Source organism: Chiloscyllium punctatum, chromosome 1 (genome assembly GCF_047496795.1).
Source record: "Chiloscyllium punctatum isolate Juve2018m chromosome 1, sChiPun1.3, whole genome shotgun sequence".
NCBI classification, from domain to species: domain Eukaryota; kingdom Metazoa; phylum Chordata; class Chondrichthyes; order Orectolobiformes; family Hemiscylliidae; genus Chiloscyllium; species Chiloscyllium punctatum.
Genome location: NC_092739.1, coordinates 111,831,274 through 111,847,151, shown reverse-complemented (window position 1 = coordinate 111,847,151; position 15,878 = coordinate 111,831,274). Strand labels below are relative to the sequence as shown.

The window sequence follows — 15,878 nt, the reverse complement described above, 5'->3', positions numbered from 1 at the left end:
GTACAGACTGGGAGCAACTGTTCCACAGAAAGGGCAAGCAGACATGCGGAGACTATTTAAGGAGCAAAGTTTGGGAGAAGATTTGTAGCTCGGGTGCTCGTTGTTGTGGTTCTGTTCGCCGAGCTGGGAATTTGTCTTGCAAACATTTCATCCCCTGTCTAGGTGACATCCTCAGTGCTGGGGAGCCTCCTGTGCTTCTGTGCTGTTTCCTCCGGCATTTATAGTGGCCTGTCTCTGCCGCTTCCGGTTGTCAGTTCCAGCTGTCCGCTGTAGTGGCCGGTATATTGGGTCCAGGTCGATGTGTTTGTTGATAGAGTCTGTGGATGAGTGCCATGCCTCTAGGAATTCCCTGGCTGTTCTCTGTTTGGCTTGCCCTATAATGGTAGTGTTGTCCCAGTCGAATTCATGTTGCTTGTCGTTTAAGGAGCAGTTGTTGTGAGTGATGCACAAATTTGTTCCTCTGAGACAGGTAAGAAGGTGAAAGATTAAGGAACCTTGGATGATGAGAACAGAGGAACTGCTCGTCAAAAAGAAGAAGGCAACTTGCATAAGGTGGAGGAAGCAAGGATCTAGCACAGCTTTAGAAGATTACAGGCTTGCTAGAAAGGAACTCAGAAACGGACTGAGGAGAGCCAGGAGGGGGCACGAAAAAGGCTTGGCAAGACGGATTAGGGAGAACCAAAAGGCATTTACCCGTACGTGAGGAATAAAAGAATGCTCAGGGAGAAGGTAGGGCGGATCGGGGATAGCGGAGAGAACTTGTGCGTGGGGTCTAAGCAGATAGGGGAAGCCTGAAATGAATTTTTTGCTTCGGTTTTCACCGAGAAAAGAGAACTTGTTGTAAATGAAAACTTTGAGGAGCTAGAATACAGTCTTGACCAGATCAAGATTGATGAAGTTGATGAGCTAGAAATTTTGGAAAACATTAAGATTGATAAGTCTCCAGGGCCAGACCAATTTATCCTAGACTGCTCCGGGAAGCGAGAAAGGAAGTTGCTAAGCCGCTGGCAAGGATATTTGCCTCCTCACTCTCCACGGGAGTCGTACCGGAGGATTGGAAGGAGGCGAATGTTGTTCCACTTTTCAGTAAGGGTAATAAGGAAATCCCTGACAATTACAGACCAGTCAGTCTTATGTCTGTGGTCAGCAAAGTTGTGGAAAGAATTCTGAGGGATAGGATCTAAGAGTCTTTGGCAAAGCATAGTGTGATTAAAGGCAGTCAGCATAGCTTTGTGAGGGGCAGGTCATGCCTCACAAAACTTATTGAGTTCTTTGAGGAGATGTCAAGACAGGTCGACGACAGTCAAGCATGTGGTGTATATGGACTTCAGCAAGGCATTTGATAGGGTTCCCCATGGTAGGCTCATTCAAAAAAGTCAGGAAGTATGGGATATAGGGAGATTTGGCTATCTGGATTCAGAATTGGCTGGCTGACAGAAGGCAGAGAGTGGTTGTAGATGGAAAATATTCTGCTTGGAGGTCAGTGTTGAGTGGGGTCCCGCAGGACTCTGCTCTTGGGCCTCTGCTCTTTGTAGTTTTTATAAATGACTTGGATGAGGATGTTAGTAAATTTGCAGATGACACAAAGGTTCGAGGTGTTGTTGATAGTATTGATAGTATTGAAGGCTACTGCAGGCTGCACTGTGACATAGACAGGATGCAGAGCTAGGCTGAGAAATGGCAGATGGAGTTCAACCTGGATAAATGAGAAGTGATGCATTTTGGAAGGTTGAACTCGAATGCTGAATATAGGATTAAAGACAGGATTCTTGACAGTGTGGAGGAACAGAGGGATCTGGGTGTGCAAGTACATAGATCCCTCAAAGTTGCCACCCAAGTGGATAGGGTTGTTAAGAAAACATATGGTGTTTTGGCTTTCATTAGCAGGGGTATCGAGTTTAAGAGCAGTGAGGTTTTGCTGCAGCTCTACAAGTTCTTGGTGAGACCACACTTGGAATATTGTGTCCAGTTCTGGTCGCCCTACTATGGGAAAGATAGAGGCTTTGGAGAGGGTGCAAAGAAGGTTTACCAGGATGCTGCCTGGACTGGAGGGCTTGCCTTATGAAGAAAGATTGAATAAGCTCGGACTTTTCTCTCTGGAGAGGAGGAGGAGGAGAGGAGACCTGATCGAGGTATACAAAATAATGAGGGATCGAGTTCATAGCCAGAGACTTTTCCCCAGGGCAGGATTGACTGGTACAAGAAGTCATAGTTTGAAGATATTCGGAGGAAGGTTCTTTACACAGAGAGTTGTGAATGCATGGAATGTGTTGCCAGTTGAGGTGGTAAAGTGAAGTCATTGGGGACATTTAAGCGACTGCTGGACATGCACATGGATAGCAGTGAGTTGAGGGGTGCGTATATTTTACATTAGGATTAAGTCTTGGCACAACATCGTGGGCCTTAGGGTCCTTTCTGTGCTGTACTTTTCTATGTTCTATGAGGGGAACGGAATACAAAAATAGATAGATTATACTTCAGTTGTACAGAGCACAGGTGAGACTGCACTTGGAGCACAATGATTTATTTAAAAGAGGACGTCAATACATTGGAAACAATTCAGACAACGTTTACTAAACTAAACCTGGAATTTGCAGGTTATCTTATGTTGAAAGGTTCAACAGGCTAGGCTTATGTATGCTAGGGTTTGAAAGTGTAAAGAGGACTTGAATGAAACATACATATGGGGTCTTGAGAGGATTGATGTGGAGGGGACAAAATGAGGCAAAGGTTTTACTCTCAGAAGGTAACAGGTCTTTGGAACTCTCTTCCTCAAAATGCAGTGAAAGTAGAGTATTTCCATTTTTTTAAGCATAGGTGGATAAATTCTTTATAAGCAGTGGAGTAAACAGTTGTTAGGGGTAGATAGGAATACAGATTTGAGATTACAATCAGACTAGCCATAACCTTATCAAATAGTGGAGCAGATTCGAGGGGCCAAATGTCCTTCTCTTGCTCCTTCTTTTTATGTTCAAATATGTGTATACATCAACATTAGTTCAATCTTTTACCTGTCTGGGCCAAGTGGGCAGCTGCACATTTGCAGTATTATAGGCAGCATTCGTTTGAGCCAGAAGTGTACTTCTAACCTTGTAGACACATTGATATATTTCCACAAGTCTCTCACTGGGTTGGCACCTGCAAATACAATAAGAAGCATCTAGCAAATTATTTGTTTTTGAGTGAAACTGTAAGTCTTGTATGTGCTAAAAGATGGAGAAATACCAGAGAGTAGTCAGTGCCACTGGACCAGTAATCCAGATGCTCAGGCTAAGGGTACGGGGTCATGGGTTCAAATCTCAGCAGGTTGAATTTAAATGTGATTAATAATATCTGGTACTAAAAGTTATTCTCAGTCATGGTGACATCTAAGCCATCATTAATTCTTGTGAAAAACAACTCTCGTTTACTACTGTCCTTTAAAGGGAAGAAATCTACCATTTTCACCTGGCTTGGCCCACATGTAATTCCAGGTTCACAATAATGTGCTGTGCTTGTATCTGTCCTCCAAGAAATTATTTATTTCAAGAGCGAAAAGCTGCTATGAAAGAATGTGTCTTGAGAAACTGCACGGAGAGTTAAAAGTACTCTCAGGACCGTCGCCTACTTTCCTGTCTAATAAACTCATATTTCAATAAAATAAACTAACCATTTTTTTTAAGATTAGATTAGATTACTTAGTGTGGAAAAAGGCCCTTTGGCCCAACAAGTCCACACCGACCCGCCAAAGCGTAACCCACCCAGACCCATTCCCCTACATTTACCCCTTTATCTAACACTACGAGCAATTTAGCATGGCCAATTCACCTAACCTGCACATTTTTGGACTGTGGGAGGAAACCGGTGCACCCGGAGGAAACCCACGCAGACACTGGGAGAATGTGCAAACTCCACACAGAGAGTCGCCTGAGTTGGGAATTGAACCCAGGTCTCTGGTGCTGTGAGGCAGCAGTGCTAACCACTGTGCCACCATGCCACCCACGTTTCTACACTAAACAAGAAACAAATTTATTGCAAATAAATCAGTTTTAATCACATGCAAACAAAAAAAACGTTAGCAACTTGTAACTCCTCAATTCAAAACCTACCCATTTTTAAAACCCCTATACAGACAGACAAACAAAAAAAATGCTATGGACAGAAGAAAATCAAAAAGGAAAAACAGTCCAACAGCACCAGTCCATAGGATTCAACGAGGTCTACTCTCACTCATTCTGATATAATTCTTTCCAAGTCCTTTCAGTTCTTTACTGTAAACAAAGGGCAGTTCGCACATTAATTACTCAATCTTTCAGTCATAGAGATGAACAGCATGGAAATAGACCCTTTGGTTCAACTTGTCCATGCCAACCAGATATCCTAAATTAATCTAGTCCCATTTGCCCCACATCCCTCTAATCCCTTCCTATTCATATACCCATCCAGATGCCTTTTAAATGTTGTAATTGAACTAGCCTCCTCCACTTCCTCTGGCAGCTCATTCCACATACGCATCACCCTCTGCGTGAAAAAGTTACCCCTTAGGTCCCTTTTATATCTTGCCCCTCTCATCTTAAACTTATGCCCTCTAGTTTTGGACTCCCCCACCCCAGGGAAAAGACAGAGTCCATTTATCCTATTTGATGTCCCTCATGATTTTACAAACCTCTATAAGGTCACCCCTCGGCCTCCAATGCTCCACAGAAAGTAGCCCTGGCCTCTCCCCATTGCTCAAACCCTCCAGCCCTGGCAACATCTTTGTAAATCCTTTCTAAACCCTTTCAAGTTTCAAGTCACTGTCAGAGGCAGCAGCTTATAAGGAACTGATGAGAGATACAATGGTTATCTCCAATTCTTTGTAACGTCTCTTCAAGCAGAAAGATAATGCTGCCTATTTAAGGGTGTGGAGGCTCTATCATCCACATGCAGACTGTCCAACTGCCCAGGAGCCAGAGAGTTGCTATCATGCTGAATACTCCTGACTCCCTCAACTGACCCTGATTGTAACAAAATATCAACACACTCTGAACAAAGCTGTCCTGAACACAAACCCATCATGCTGATGAATCCAGCAATCCTCCCTCCACTGCTGAACAAAATAACAGTGCAAATACAATGCAAAAAAAGTGGCTAGAAATCATTGAAAACTAAAACATCTCATTTGACAGGTTCCTTGGTTCAAATCAGAATTCTTTTCTCATTATGGTCCACAATCCAAAAATAAAAAGATGTGGCCATTACCCAAGAATCATGCCAAAAATGTGACATATGGAAATATACCTGCACCATGCTCCTGACGTAAAGACAACTCACTAATAAACAAATCACTTTTGAAAAAAAAGGACAACTGGTTTTATTTCCCTGTCCTGACATTTTTCCCCATTTCCCAACCATTTGGTTCTATATGGTTGGATGTCAGCTCATATATTGCTGAAGTTGCATTCTTTCTACCCACATGCCAGACTTATTCTAAGCTAAAGATAAGGTGGGAGGTGCTGTTTATCAGGTTTGAGAAGGCATAGGGTAGGAGGGTCAGAATCAAGGGCAGAGGGTGGCAATTTTGAAGGCAAGTGCAATGTTGGCATTAATTGAGGGGGCAAGAGTGGGGGTGGACAAGGGTCTGATCAGACCACGTTTGGAATATTGTACATAGTTTTGGGCTCCATATCTAAGAAAGGGCATGCTGCTCTTGGACAGGCTCCAGAGAAAGTTCACAACAATGATCCCAGGAATGAAGGGCCTGTGTATGAGGAGGAGTTGAAGACTCTGAGTCTGTACTCAATGGAGTCTAGAAGGATGAGGGGGAATCTCACTGAAATTTATAGAACACTGAAAAGCCTCAATAGAGTGGAGGTGGAGAAGATGTTTCCACTAGTAAGACAGACAAGGACCCAAGGTACAGCCTCAAAGTGAAGGCATGAGCCTTTAGAACTGAGATGCAGAGGAATTTCTTCAGCTAGAGGGTGGTGAATCTGTGGAACTCATTGACGCAGTGAGTGTATTTAAGACAAAGTATTTAAGATTCTTGATTAGTGAGAGGATCAAAAGGAATGGGGAGAATGGAAGAGAATGGTGTTGAGAAACATATCAACCATGATCAAATGGTGGAACAGACTTGATGGGTTGAATGGTCCACTTCTGCTCCTATATTTTATGGTCTCATGGCTCCATTACAAGCACAGTCAGGAGAATTTATAATGATGAAAATAGAAATGGCAGAGAAGTTTATACTGATACTAGAAATTTCCCAAAACTTGAAATCCAAGTGGCTTGTCACAATGAATAGTTAAAGGAAATTATTATCAGTAAAAAGTTTGCAGCGGAGAAACTAATGGGGCTGAAAGTTAGTGAAATCTCAGGACCCGATGGTCTATCTTCCAGACTGTTGAAGGAGGTGGCTAGTCAATGCATTGTAGCATTTTCTAAACTTATACAGATTGTGGTATGATTCCTGTGAATTGAAAGGTACATCCTACTCTTTAAGAAGGGAGTAAGAGAAAAAAAAACTGGGAACTATAGACCTGTTAGCCTTACTTCAATACTCAGGAAAATAGTAGAATCAATTTAAAAAGTTCGGATGAATGGACATCTGGTTGATAACGATCTGTTTGGGCATAGTCAGCATTGATTTGCAACTGCAAAATTGTGTGATTAATGAGCTTGGTGTTTTTTTTGAAGATGCTACTAACAAAATAGACAAAGGTAAACAGATGGCCATGGTATTTTCAGATAAGCTTTGATAGAGACCTCACAGAAAGCTGGTTAGTAAAATTAAAACTCATAGGATAAGTAGTAATGTTCTGATCTGAATTAAATGATTGGCTAACAGACAGAAAACAATATAAATAAATGGACCATTCTTATGTTGGCAGCTGTGACTTGTGGGATACTGCATGGATCAGAACTTGGGCCCAACTGTTCTTAATGTATGTCAATGAATTGGAGCTAGGAACCAAACGTAATATTCTCAAATTGTGGGTGATATAAAGTTGTGAGGATGTGTGTTTGAGGAAGATGCAGATTAAGGAGAATTTGGACAGACAGTGAATGGGCAAGAACACGGCAGATGGAATATCATGTGGAAACATCTGGTATTATCCACTTCAGTAAGAGAAACTGATGTGTGGAGTATTTATATAGTGAGAGGATAGAAAAGGGTGGATGTACAAAGGAACCTAGTTGTCCTTATTAATAAATCACTGAAGGCTAACATGCAGGTGCAACAAATGTTTAGGAAAGCTAATGGAATATTGATCTTTATTGCAAGAGAATTTGAATACAGGAGTAATAAGTCTTGTTTCAACTGTATATTAGCTTAGTTAGCCCACACTTGGAGCACTGCTTGCAGTTTTGGAGTCCTGTTTTCAGGGAAGATATTATTGTCATAGAGGAGTATAGTGAAGATTCACAAGACCACAAAGAGATATTGGGCAAACTGGGTCTGTATCATCTAGAGTTTTGAAGAATGAGAGGTGATCCCACTGAAAATTACAAAATAATTAAAGGGCTGGAGAGGGTAGATATAAGCAAAAATCTATCTCCTGGGTGAAACGTCTAGGGCCAGAGTCACTACTCAAAAATAAGGGAGATGCTAGTTAGGTCAGAGATGAGGAGACTTTTTTCTATACACAAGGTTGTGAATCTTTGCTGTTCTCTACTACAGAGGGTTGTGCAAACTCAGCCTTTAATACATTTCTGATGACCAATGGACCAACATACAGGAACATGGAGATGGGGTGCTGAAATGCACTGAGTATTCAATCAGCTAAAACTGTATTGAATTGGGAGGGGTAGGCTCAATGGGCCGAATGGCCTACTCCTGTTCCTATGTCTCCATTTTTAATAATCTATTCTCATGCTCCATCTTCACCCTCTTGTTTTACTTTTTAGCTCTCCTCTGTACTTTTGCCATTGAGCTTGGTTCTTTACTGTAGTATGAAAAAATCATGTATCATAAGCTTCCTTTTTCTGTTTCATTTTAATCTCTAAAGTTTAGTCAACCAGATAGCTCTAAATTTGAGGTCCTTCCTTTTTCCTTCAGAGGAGCATGCCTGTTCTTTTTTACATTTACTGAAATTACCGGTCATCTTTGCACGCCTCTTGAAATAAGCCAGTGTGCTTGAGTAATACTGCAAGAACAAATCGGGACACTGTGTCCAACAAGTGATCTCCATTTGTACCATGTTCCCATTCTGAAACAAAGCAAATCAAACAATTGCTTAATGTAATCAGAATACTACTTACGCAATTCTTAACTACCAATCAAATTAGTTTATTTAAAGTAACCTTCAATGTACAAATTTCATGATAAATTCTTGACCCTAACCAATAAATAACCAGATTTAATAAATTCAGTTTTATTATGTAGCATGGCAGAAATTAAATTCAAGGGACAGAAAGTTACCTGCTAAGGAACAGCAGTGATTATGGGTATTTTGTGTGCACGGAATGTGGGGAAGAGAAACAAATTCATCGATTTTTGTGGACAGGATATACATGGTCAATTTTCCACAGTGCCAGACAGATGCCAGTGATGTAACTATGCGAACAGCTTGGTGAGGGACAAGGCTAAGTTCTAGAACACAAACCACCAGTGATACATCCAGGATATAGTTGGAGCCCAGACCCTTTATTGTATCCAGTTCCTTCAGCTTTTCCTTGATATCACTTGGGAAGAATCACTTGTAGAAGTCTGACATATTGGAGGCTGAGGCCCTCAGGAGAAGCCTGAGATGAATCAGTCAGTCAGTCAGTTCTGGCTTATTGTGGTCGCAAGTGTTGCAGCCTTGTATTTTGTACTGATATGCTGAGCTCCCCCATCATGACAATATTTGTAGAACCCCCTCCTTCTGCTCATTATTTCATTCTCCACTACCATTCATGACTGGACACAGCAGAACTAAGGAACTTTGATCTGATCTGTTGGTCATGAAATTACTTAACACTGTCTATTGCAATCTGGTTCTGTTTTTTCAGGATGTTAGACGTTTTGAGGTTTCAATTTGGAATGTTATTTTTCAATATGTCTGTTGCTGTCCTACCCTGCTCACTGAGGAGGAGGGTGGAATCCCCAGTTCAATGGTAATTATAAAAGTAAAGGAAATGATGTTCAGTTGTATTACAAGTTGAAGGTTGAATACAATTCTGTCGCTGCTAATGGCTCCCATTGCTTCATGAATTCCCAGTTCTGAGCTGCTCAAATTCGTGGAATTATTTAATCGACACAACTCAACTTAATCTACTGGGGATAACACTTCTTTTTCAAAGCAGCATGGGTTATCAAATTATACAGAATGCTGTTTAACTAAACCCATGCCATTAACTACCTTTCCTGTTCACAAGCAGCTAAAATTTCAGTTTCAATTAAAAAGGAATTAATTCGAAGCATTTCATAATGAGATTAAATCTATCAAAACTCAGTTCAACTAATTACATGATTTGCAGTGAATCACATTAAAACAATAGAACTAATATTCAAAAAAGCTAGACAAGGGATAAAACAACATTGGATGAAATTATACAACAGCTGAAAGTTACCATTGCTGTTGGCGTAAACCTGCATTCGGTTCCAGATTCTGTACCCTGGTTCTACTGAGGTACCCAATGCGATATCTATAAGTGCTGCAGTGTCCTCAGAAACCCGGAACTCAAAAGACTTCCTTTCCACACAGCCAGCCAATGCTTTTCCAGTGAGACAATTCATGAGCAAATCTGCAGCAAAAGAACAACTTCTGTAAAATAATTTTCCACTATTGAGAAAGATATGAATGTACAAACATCATCCAAGCAAAGATACATAGAAAATACAATTAGGTTCTTCAACTCATTGAGCATATGGAACTATGATTAAGGATTGTTTCCTTATCAGATCTTCGTAATTTGATAAATTCCAGAGTTAAATATACAGCTGACAAAGCTTGCATGCTTCAGAACAAAAAATGAATAATTTAAAAATTCATATATCTAAATAGTAGAGAGATTGTAGATTATATTCTGGATATGCACATTTAACATGGTGTACATTCCCGAGGCTATTGCCCCACAATTGAAAGGACAGATAAAAGAGAACTGATTAATGCTAAAGAATGAAAGGGTTCTTTTGCAAGCAACTTCCAAACCACCAACCTGAATCGTTTAAAAAGACAAGGGCAGCAGATGCATGGCAACAGCAATCTGCAAATTTCCTTCCAAATCATTATACACCAGAATGACATGGAACTATATTGCCATTCTTTAATGTTGTCAAATCAAGATCCTAAAAAGCCCTTACAAACAGCATCGTGGCTGTACCTATATGATATGGACCGCATCTGTGCAAGCGACTGGTCACCATAACGGCAATTAGGTATAGACAACAAATATTGGTTATGTCAAAGACATCCACACCTGATCAAAGTAGTCGAGAAAGTTTAGGATCTCAACCTCATCCAACACTGATCAATCTCAATACCAATTAAACAATTAATCAACAGAACCACAAAATGACATTGAAGAAAATCAACACTAGCTCAGTACAGGGAAGGTGGACCATTTAGATTTAACTACTTTATACAACATGCAATGAATTAATGGACTAATCTGTGTGAGCCACAATTATATATAAAGTCTATAACATCAGTAAATTTAAGAGAAAACTGAATATCTTTTTGTGAAAGAAATAAATGATGAGGGATACAATCTGGCCATTTTGAAAAGGGCTTTCCTACAATTCCATTGCACTTTTAATAGAATCAGAGTCATTTAGCATGGGAACAGACCCTTCAGCCTAACTCGTCCATTTTGACCATGTTTCCAAACTAAACTAGTCCCACTTGACTGTGTTTGGCCCATATCCCTCCAAACCTTTCCTATTCATGTACTTATCCAATGTCTTTTAAATGCTATAGCTGTACTCTGACAGTTCAATCTACACACCAACTACTCTGTAAAAGTTGGCCCTCTTGCCCTTTTTAAAACTTTCCCCTCTAACCTTAAAAATATACCCCCATGGTTTGAACTCTCCCACGCTAGAGAAAAGACCCATGCTATTTACATTATCTATGCCCCTCATGATTTTATAAACCTCCATAAAAGTCACTCCTCAGCCTTCTAAACTTCAGTGAAAAAAGTCCCAGTGACAAAAGTCCCAGCCTATACAACCTATTTTTATAACTCAAACTGTCCATTCCTGACAATATCTTGGTAAATTTTGTTCTAAACCTTCTCCAATTTAATAATATCCTTATAGCAGGGCAACCAGAACTGCACACGGTACTACAGAAGAGATCTCACTAAAGTCCTGAAAACCTCAACATGACATCCCAACTCTGATACTCAAAAGGTCTGAGAAATGAATGCAAACATGCTAAATGCCTTCTCAACCAACAAAAAAAAAGCTGAAAGAACTGCATTTGCTGTAAATCAGAAACAAGAAATTGCCAGAAAAGCTCAGCAGGTCTGGCAACACCTGTAGGCAGTTCTGACGAAGGGTCTCGCAACCCAAAATGTTAACTGATTTCTCTCCACGGACGCTGCCAGACTTGCTGAGTTTTTCCAGTAATTTCTGCTTTTGTTGCCTTTTTAACCACCTTGTCTACCTCTGACACAAATTTCAAAGAATTATGTACCTGAACCCCTAGGTCTCTCTGTTCTACAACACTGTCCAGGGCTCTTGTTTGTTTTACCAAAATACAATACCTTGCATTTATCCAAATTAAATTCCATCTGCCACTCCTCAGCCCATGGACCCAACTGATAAAGATCATTTTGTAACCTTAGAAATCCTTCTTCACTGTTCACTACACTATGAATTTTGGTATCATCCACGATCTTACTAACCATGCCCCCTATACATAAACCACTGGGTGAGAATAAATTACAAATGTGTATCCAGTATCAATCTCTGTGGTCACAGGCCGGAAAAACAACTCCCCATCTTCGTATCCTACCATCAAGCCATTCCCTCAGATATCTGAAAACGCTTCACAGTAATTTATGTTGCGTATAATCACTGTTTTGAAGGTACACCTGACAGGCAAATTGTTACACATAGTTCCAAAATAAGTAAATAGGCTATATGTTTAGTTAATTTTTTTTTCCCAATATCTTTCTAGTTTCTATCAAAACATTTATGCATATTACAGTTTTTGATAAATTTAAGGCAAAATTGAATGGCCCTCATCCCTAATGACTATAACCTCACATGTTGTATCCACTCCAGGAGTTGATATGTGAGAAATCACTGACAACAATTACTCAAACATAAAATTCTTAGGAAACATGAATGAAAATTACTTGGAGTAAAGTTGCATAGAAAAATGTACACCATTTATCGCAGTGGATTAAAAGACTTGGTAAAAGCTCAGTCAAGACTTAGCCTGTTACATATTTCTTAAACGGTACAAGGGACATAAAAACATGAGCCTACCAAGTTGTTCAGAGTCAATTTCAAGTCCATTTTTGAGGAGCTGGCTTTGTAGCCAGTATGCAGAGTTCTCTTCTTCCGCTGAACAAACAGGACCTTGCAGCATTTCTCCAAGACACTGCCCAACAGTGAAGGAAATCGTCCGTTCCATATCAATTAGCCAAATCCAAGATTTAGCATCAGTTGAAATGGATTTTTCTGGACTGCTTTCAGATTCTAAGAACATAGTTAACATTACATTTTAATTGCTGAGTTCCTCAAGTGACTTCACTTCAACTTATATGACGACAACGTAAATAGAAATAAGAAAGCTAATAGCATTTGGCACACTATAGCAACAAAATCCCAGAACAGATACAAGGTTAAATGTGGAAGCCCCAAAGCTGCTGCCAAATTGTGGCATTGTGCCATTAACTTTGTGAAAATAGCATATCACTGCCTAGTTCATCACAGAGAGGTATTCAGTCGCTTAAATTTGCTGTATTTGCATGGGGAACAATTAACCTCATCTCAGTAAAATAAATCTTGTCCAATGCATTCCTAAATTAGCTTTTTAAACAATGCAGTCAGCATTAGTTGTTTTCAAGCAACCTCGGACACTATAAGTATGAATTTTCATCTCCTCAGGTTGCTGAGAATTTTAAAGATATAAATTTAAAATTACATTCATTTGTCTCTTATTTTTCCTCCCTCAATCCAATTTTTCTTTCCCTCTCTTGTTGTATTTTTATACCTGATTTACCATACATTTGCAACCTTTGATCTTGAACTTTGCATTTTGCATTTCACAATCCTTTAACAAACGTTGATTGCCCAAATGCTCAGTTTTCCTCACTGCAACACAATATCAATTTATACTTTCAATGTCTTGCTATGCAACAGGTGAAACATCCAAACATGCAATGACTATTCCAACTAAGAGCATTTGTGAATGGATAATTTTGCAAACTATGAACAACTGCTTCGGAATTTCCCAAAATATACAAATGAGAAGGAGTATGCCAATCAGCCCTTCTAGTCTCTTCCTGCATTTCATAAAATCATATCAGATCTGATTGCAACCTCAAATTCACATTCATATTTACCACTGATTACAATCTATCTACCTCTGCCAAAAAAAACATTCAGTCTCTGCTTCCATTGCAGTTTCATGAAGAGAATAGCAAAAGCTTACAACACCCTGTGAGGAAGAATTTCACCTAATGTCTTAAGTGTGACCTCGGATTCTACATTCTCTCACTCTTAGCCTCTGAAATCCTTCCAGAGGTTCTACGTTTTCATCAAGTCACCGCTTGCTCTTCTGAACTTCAAGGACACAAGCCTAGTCTCTCCAATATTTACAGTTAAGACAATCTGCCCATTCATGATATGTTGGTAAACCGTCTCATAGCTGCACAGGAACACATGGCAATAATGTGTTAACAGCAGAATAAAATGCTTATTTTTAAAATCAACTTCCAAAAGAGTGTATTACTGTGTTAGTGTGAGAGAGGTGGAATTTACACCATTGACACTGCTGGATCTTTGAGCAGCTTTGCTTAGGGCCAGCAATCTCTTTGAGGCAACTAGCATAACAAAAATCTGCTCTTGAAACTGTACCATGGTGCACGCTTCTGCACTCAAAATTATCCAGGCTCCCTAACTTCATTGCTTCTAACAAAATGGAGGAGTCAAAGCTTCTGCCTTTCAAGCAGAACACAATCTGTCACAGTCTGGCAGCAGGAGCCTCCAGACCCTAAAACACGTCAGATACATGGACTCAATAAATCAGTGTGGCTAGTGCTAATCTTCATTCTGGATCACCTCTGCACTCTTTGTCTGATTCCAAGGATCCCACAGAAGTCACATGACTGTCATCCATATACACTGATTCTCCCTTCCCCCCCCCCACCAAATAAAAGTCTGAATAATTGAAAGTTAGACTTGAGTTCTTACAAAAGTGACTTTTCAGCTAACATTTGAGATTTCAACGTGAACACAGTCAATGCGATCTAGAAGCAGGCTGTCCGTGTCAAGAAAATTATGAGCCAATTCCCCACTTTGAAATACAGGAATACCTTAGTATATTCCTACCTAGTATAAGCAAAGCCCAGAATGATTGGATTTAGTTTTCCCTACAATTGTATTAACAGTTACCAACAGTTTAACAGTTACAGATAAAGTAACCAAAATCTCCGCTATCATCCCACATGGAGACATTCTGCAACAAACTCAATCAGCTTCTGCACGATGATTATACACCTGAATAAGTGGAACTTCACCAGCTGACCAGTGACCAGATTCAAAACAATAGTGGCAGCGCACATTGTATGTTCCATCTACATACTCTAGCTGCTAAAGAGTGTTAGCTGCAGGCCAAAGGAGCTTTAACTAATTAATCTGCATAATTTAATTGTTGATTTATAACAATACTCATTTTAGCCCATTTCCAAATTAATTCATTTCACTAAAATGACAGCAAAATCAGTTTAACTAACCATGCATTGTCCATTCGAGTTCCTGCTCCTCCAGTAACATAGCAGCTGGTAAAAGCCGGATTAGATGATCAAGAGGTTGGAGCAGATCTAGAAGATTGCTTAGTAAAGGTCGTACAATGCTAACAGGTAGCAACAGAAGGGAGTAGATCACTTGACACAAAACACTTCCAGCAGCAGAGTTAAAAAGAATACCTAAAAGCAAGAAAACAAAACCACAAAATTTTGAAGCACCAAAGCTTTTGATAACCATTGATCAGAATGCTGACTTTTATATCTATACTAGCTTCTTTTTCTTACATTAAATAATCAATATAAACTTAATAGTCATTAAAGTAAGATTCCTATGTGACACAAAATACTTCACTAGAATTCTGCATACAACTGTAATCTAGCAATGTAAAAACACTAATTTATCTTCTATGAGAACTTTTATTTATATAATTAAATGCTGAATATAGCAGCTTAATACAAAGGAAACACCAATTTACTTAAAATTTGAAAATGTGTTACTAGTTTTCTAAACATGTAAAATGCATAATTTATTCAGATACATAGGTTATTAAAAACCTATTTTTGCAGGGCCTTATCACACCATTTAACATCTTAAAATAATGAACCACAATAGAGAGGAACCTCGATTATCCGAACAACACGGGCAGGGGGTATTGTGTTCGAATGTTCAGATAATCGAATGCCGGATAACACAGTTTAGCCAAGGGTCAGGACCTTGCAATCTTGTCCAGATAATCTGAAATTTGGATAATTGAATGCTGGATAATTGAGGTTCCTCTGTACTGTATATTGAAATGAAATAACTTATGCAGGAGAAAATGGAAGTCAATGTTACAGCATGATTTCACAAAGATCAATGTCTGAATAAATTCGGTAATCTGTGCAGACAGGCCAGGGAATAATATTGCACCAGAAACTCAGAAAATCAATGCTCTTGTAACATGAGATTTAATACAAGCATGGCCCAAATATCATGAAGCCGAGATCCTTTATTCTACTGACAGTTG

The 15,878-nt window shown here is 39.6% G+C and overlaps 1 protein-coding gene across 4 annotated transcripts in view; it reads right to left on the bottom strand.

Moving 5' to 3' along the window:
- Positions 1-15,878, bottom strand: part of LOC140478739 (probable E3 ubiquitin-protein ligase HERC1) — a 342,968-nt gene that overhangs the window by 229,249 nt on the left and 97,841 nt on the right. For all 4 annotated transcript variants that reach the window (XM_072572083.1, XM_072572056.1, XM_072572075.1 and 1 more), the window contains exons 17-21: positions 14,860-15,051; positions 12,386-12,598; positions 9,517-9,690; positions 8,060-8,171; positions 3,012-3,138 (exon numbers count right to left, since the gene is read on the bottom strand). In XM_072572083.1, the coding sequence (XP_072428184.1) occupies positions 3,012-3,138; positions 8,060-8,171; positions 9,517-9,690; positions 12,386-12,598; positions 14,860-15,051 (818 nt within the window). The remainder of the gene's footprint in view (positions 1-3,011; positions 3,139-8,059; positions 8,172-9,516; positions 9,691-12,385; positions 12,599-14,859; positions 15,052-15,878) is intronic.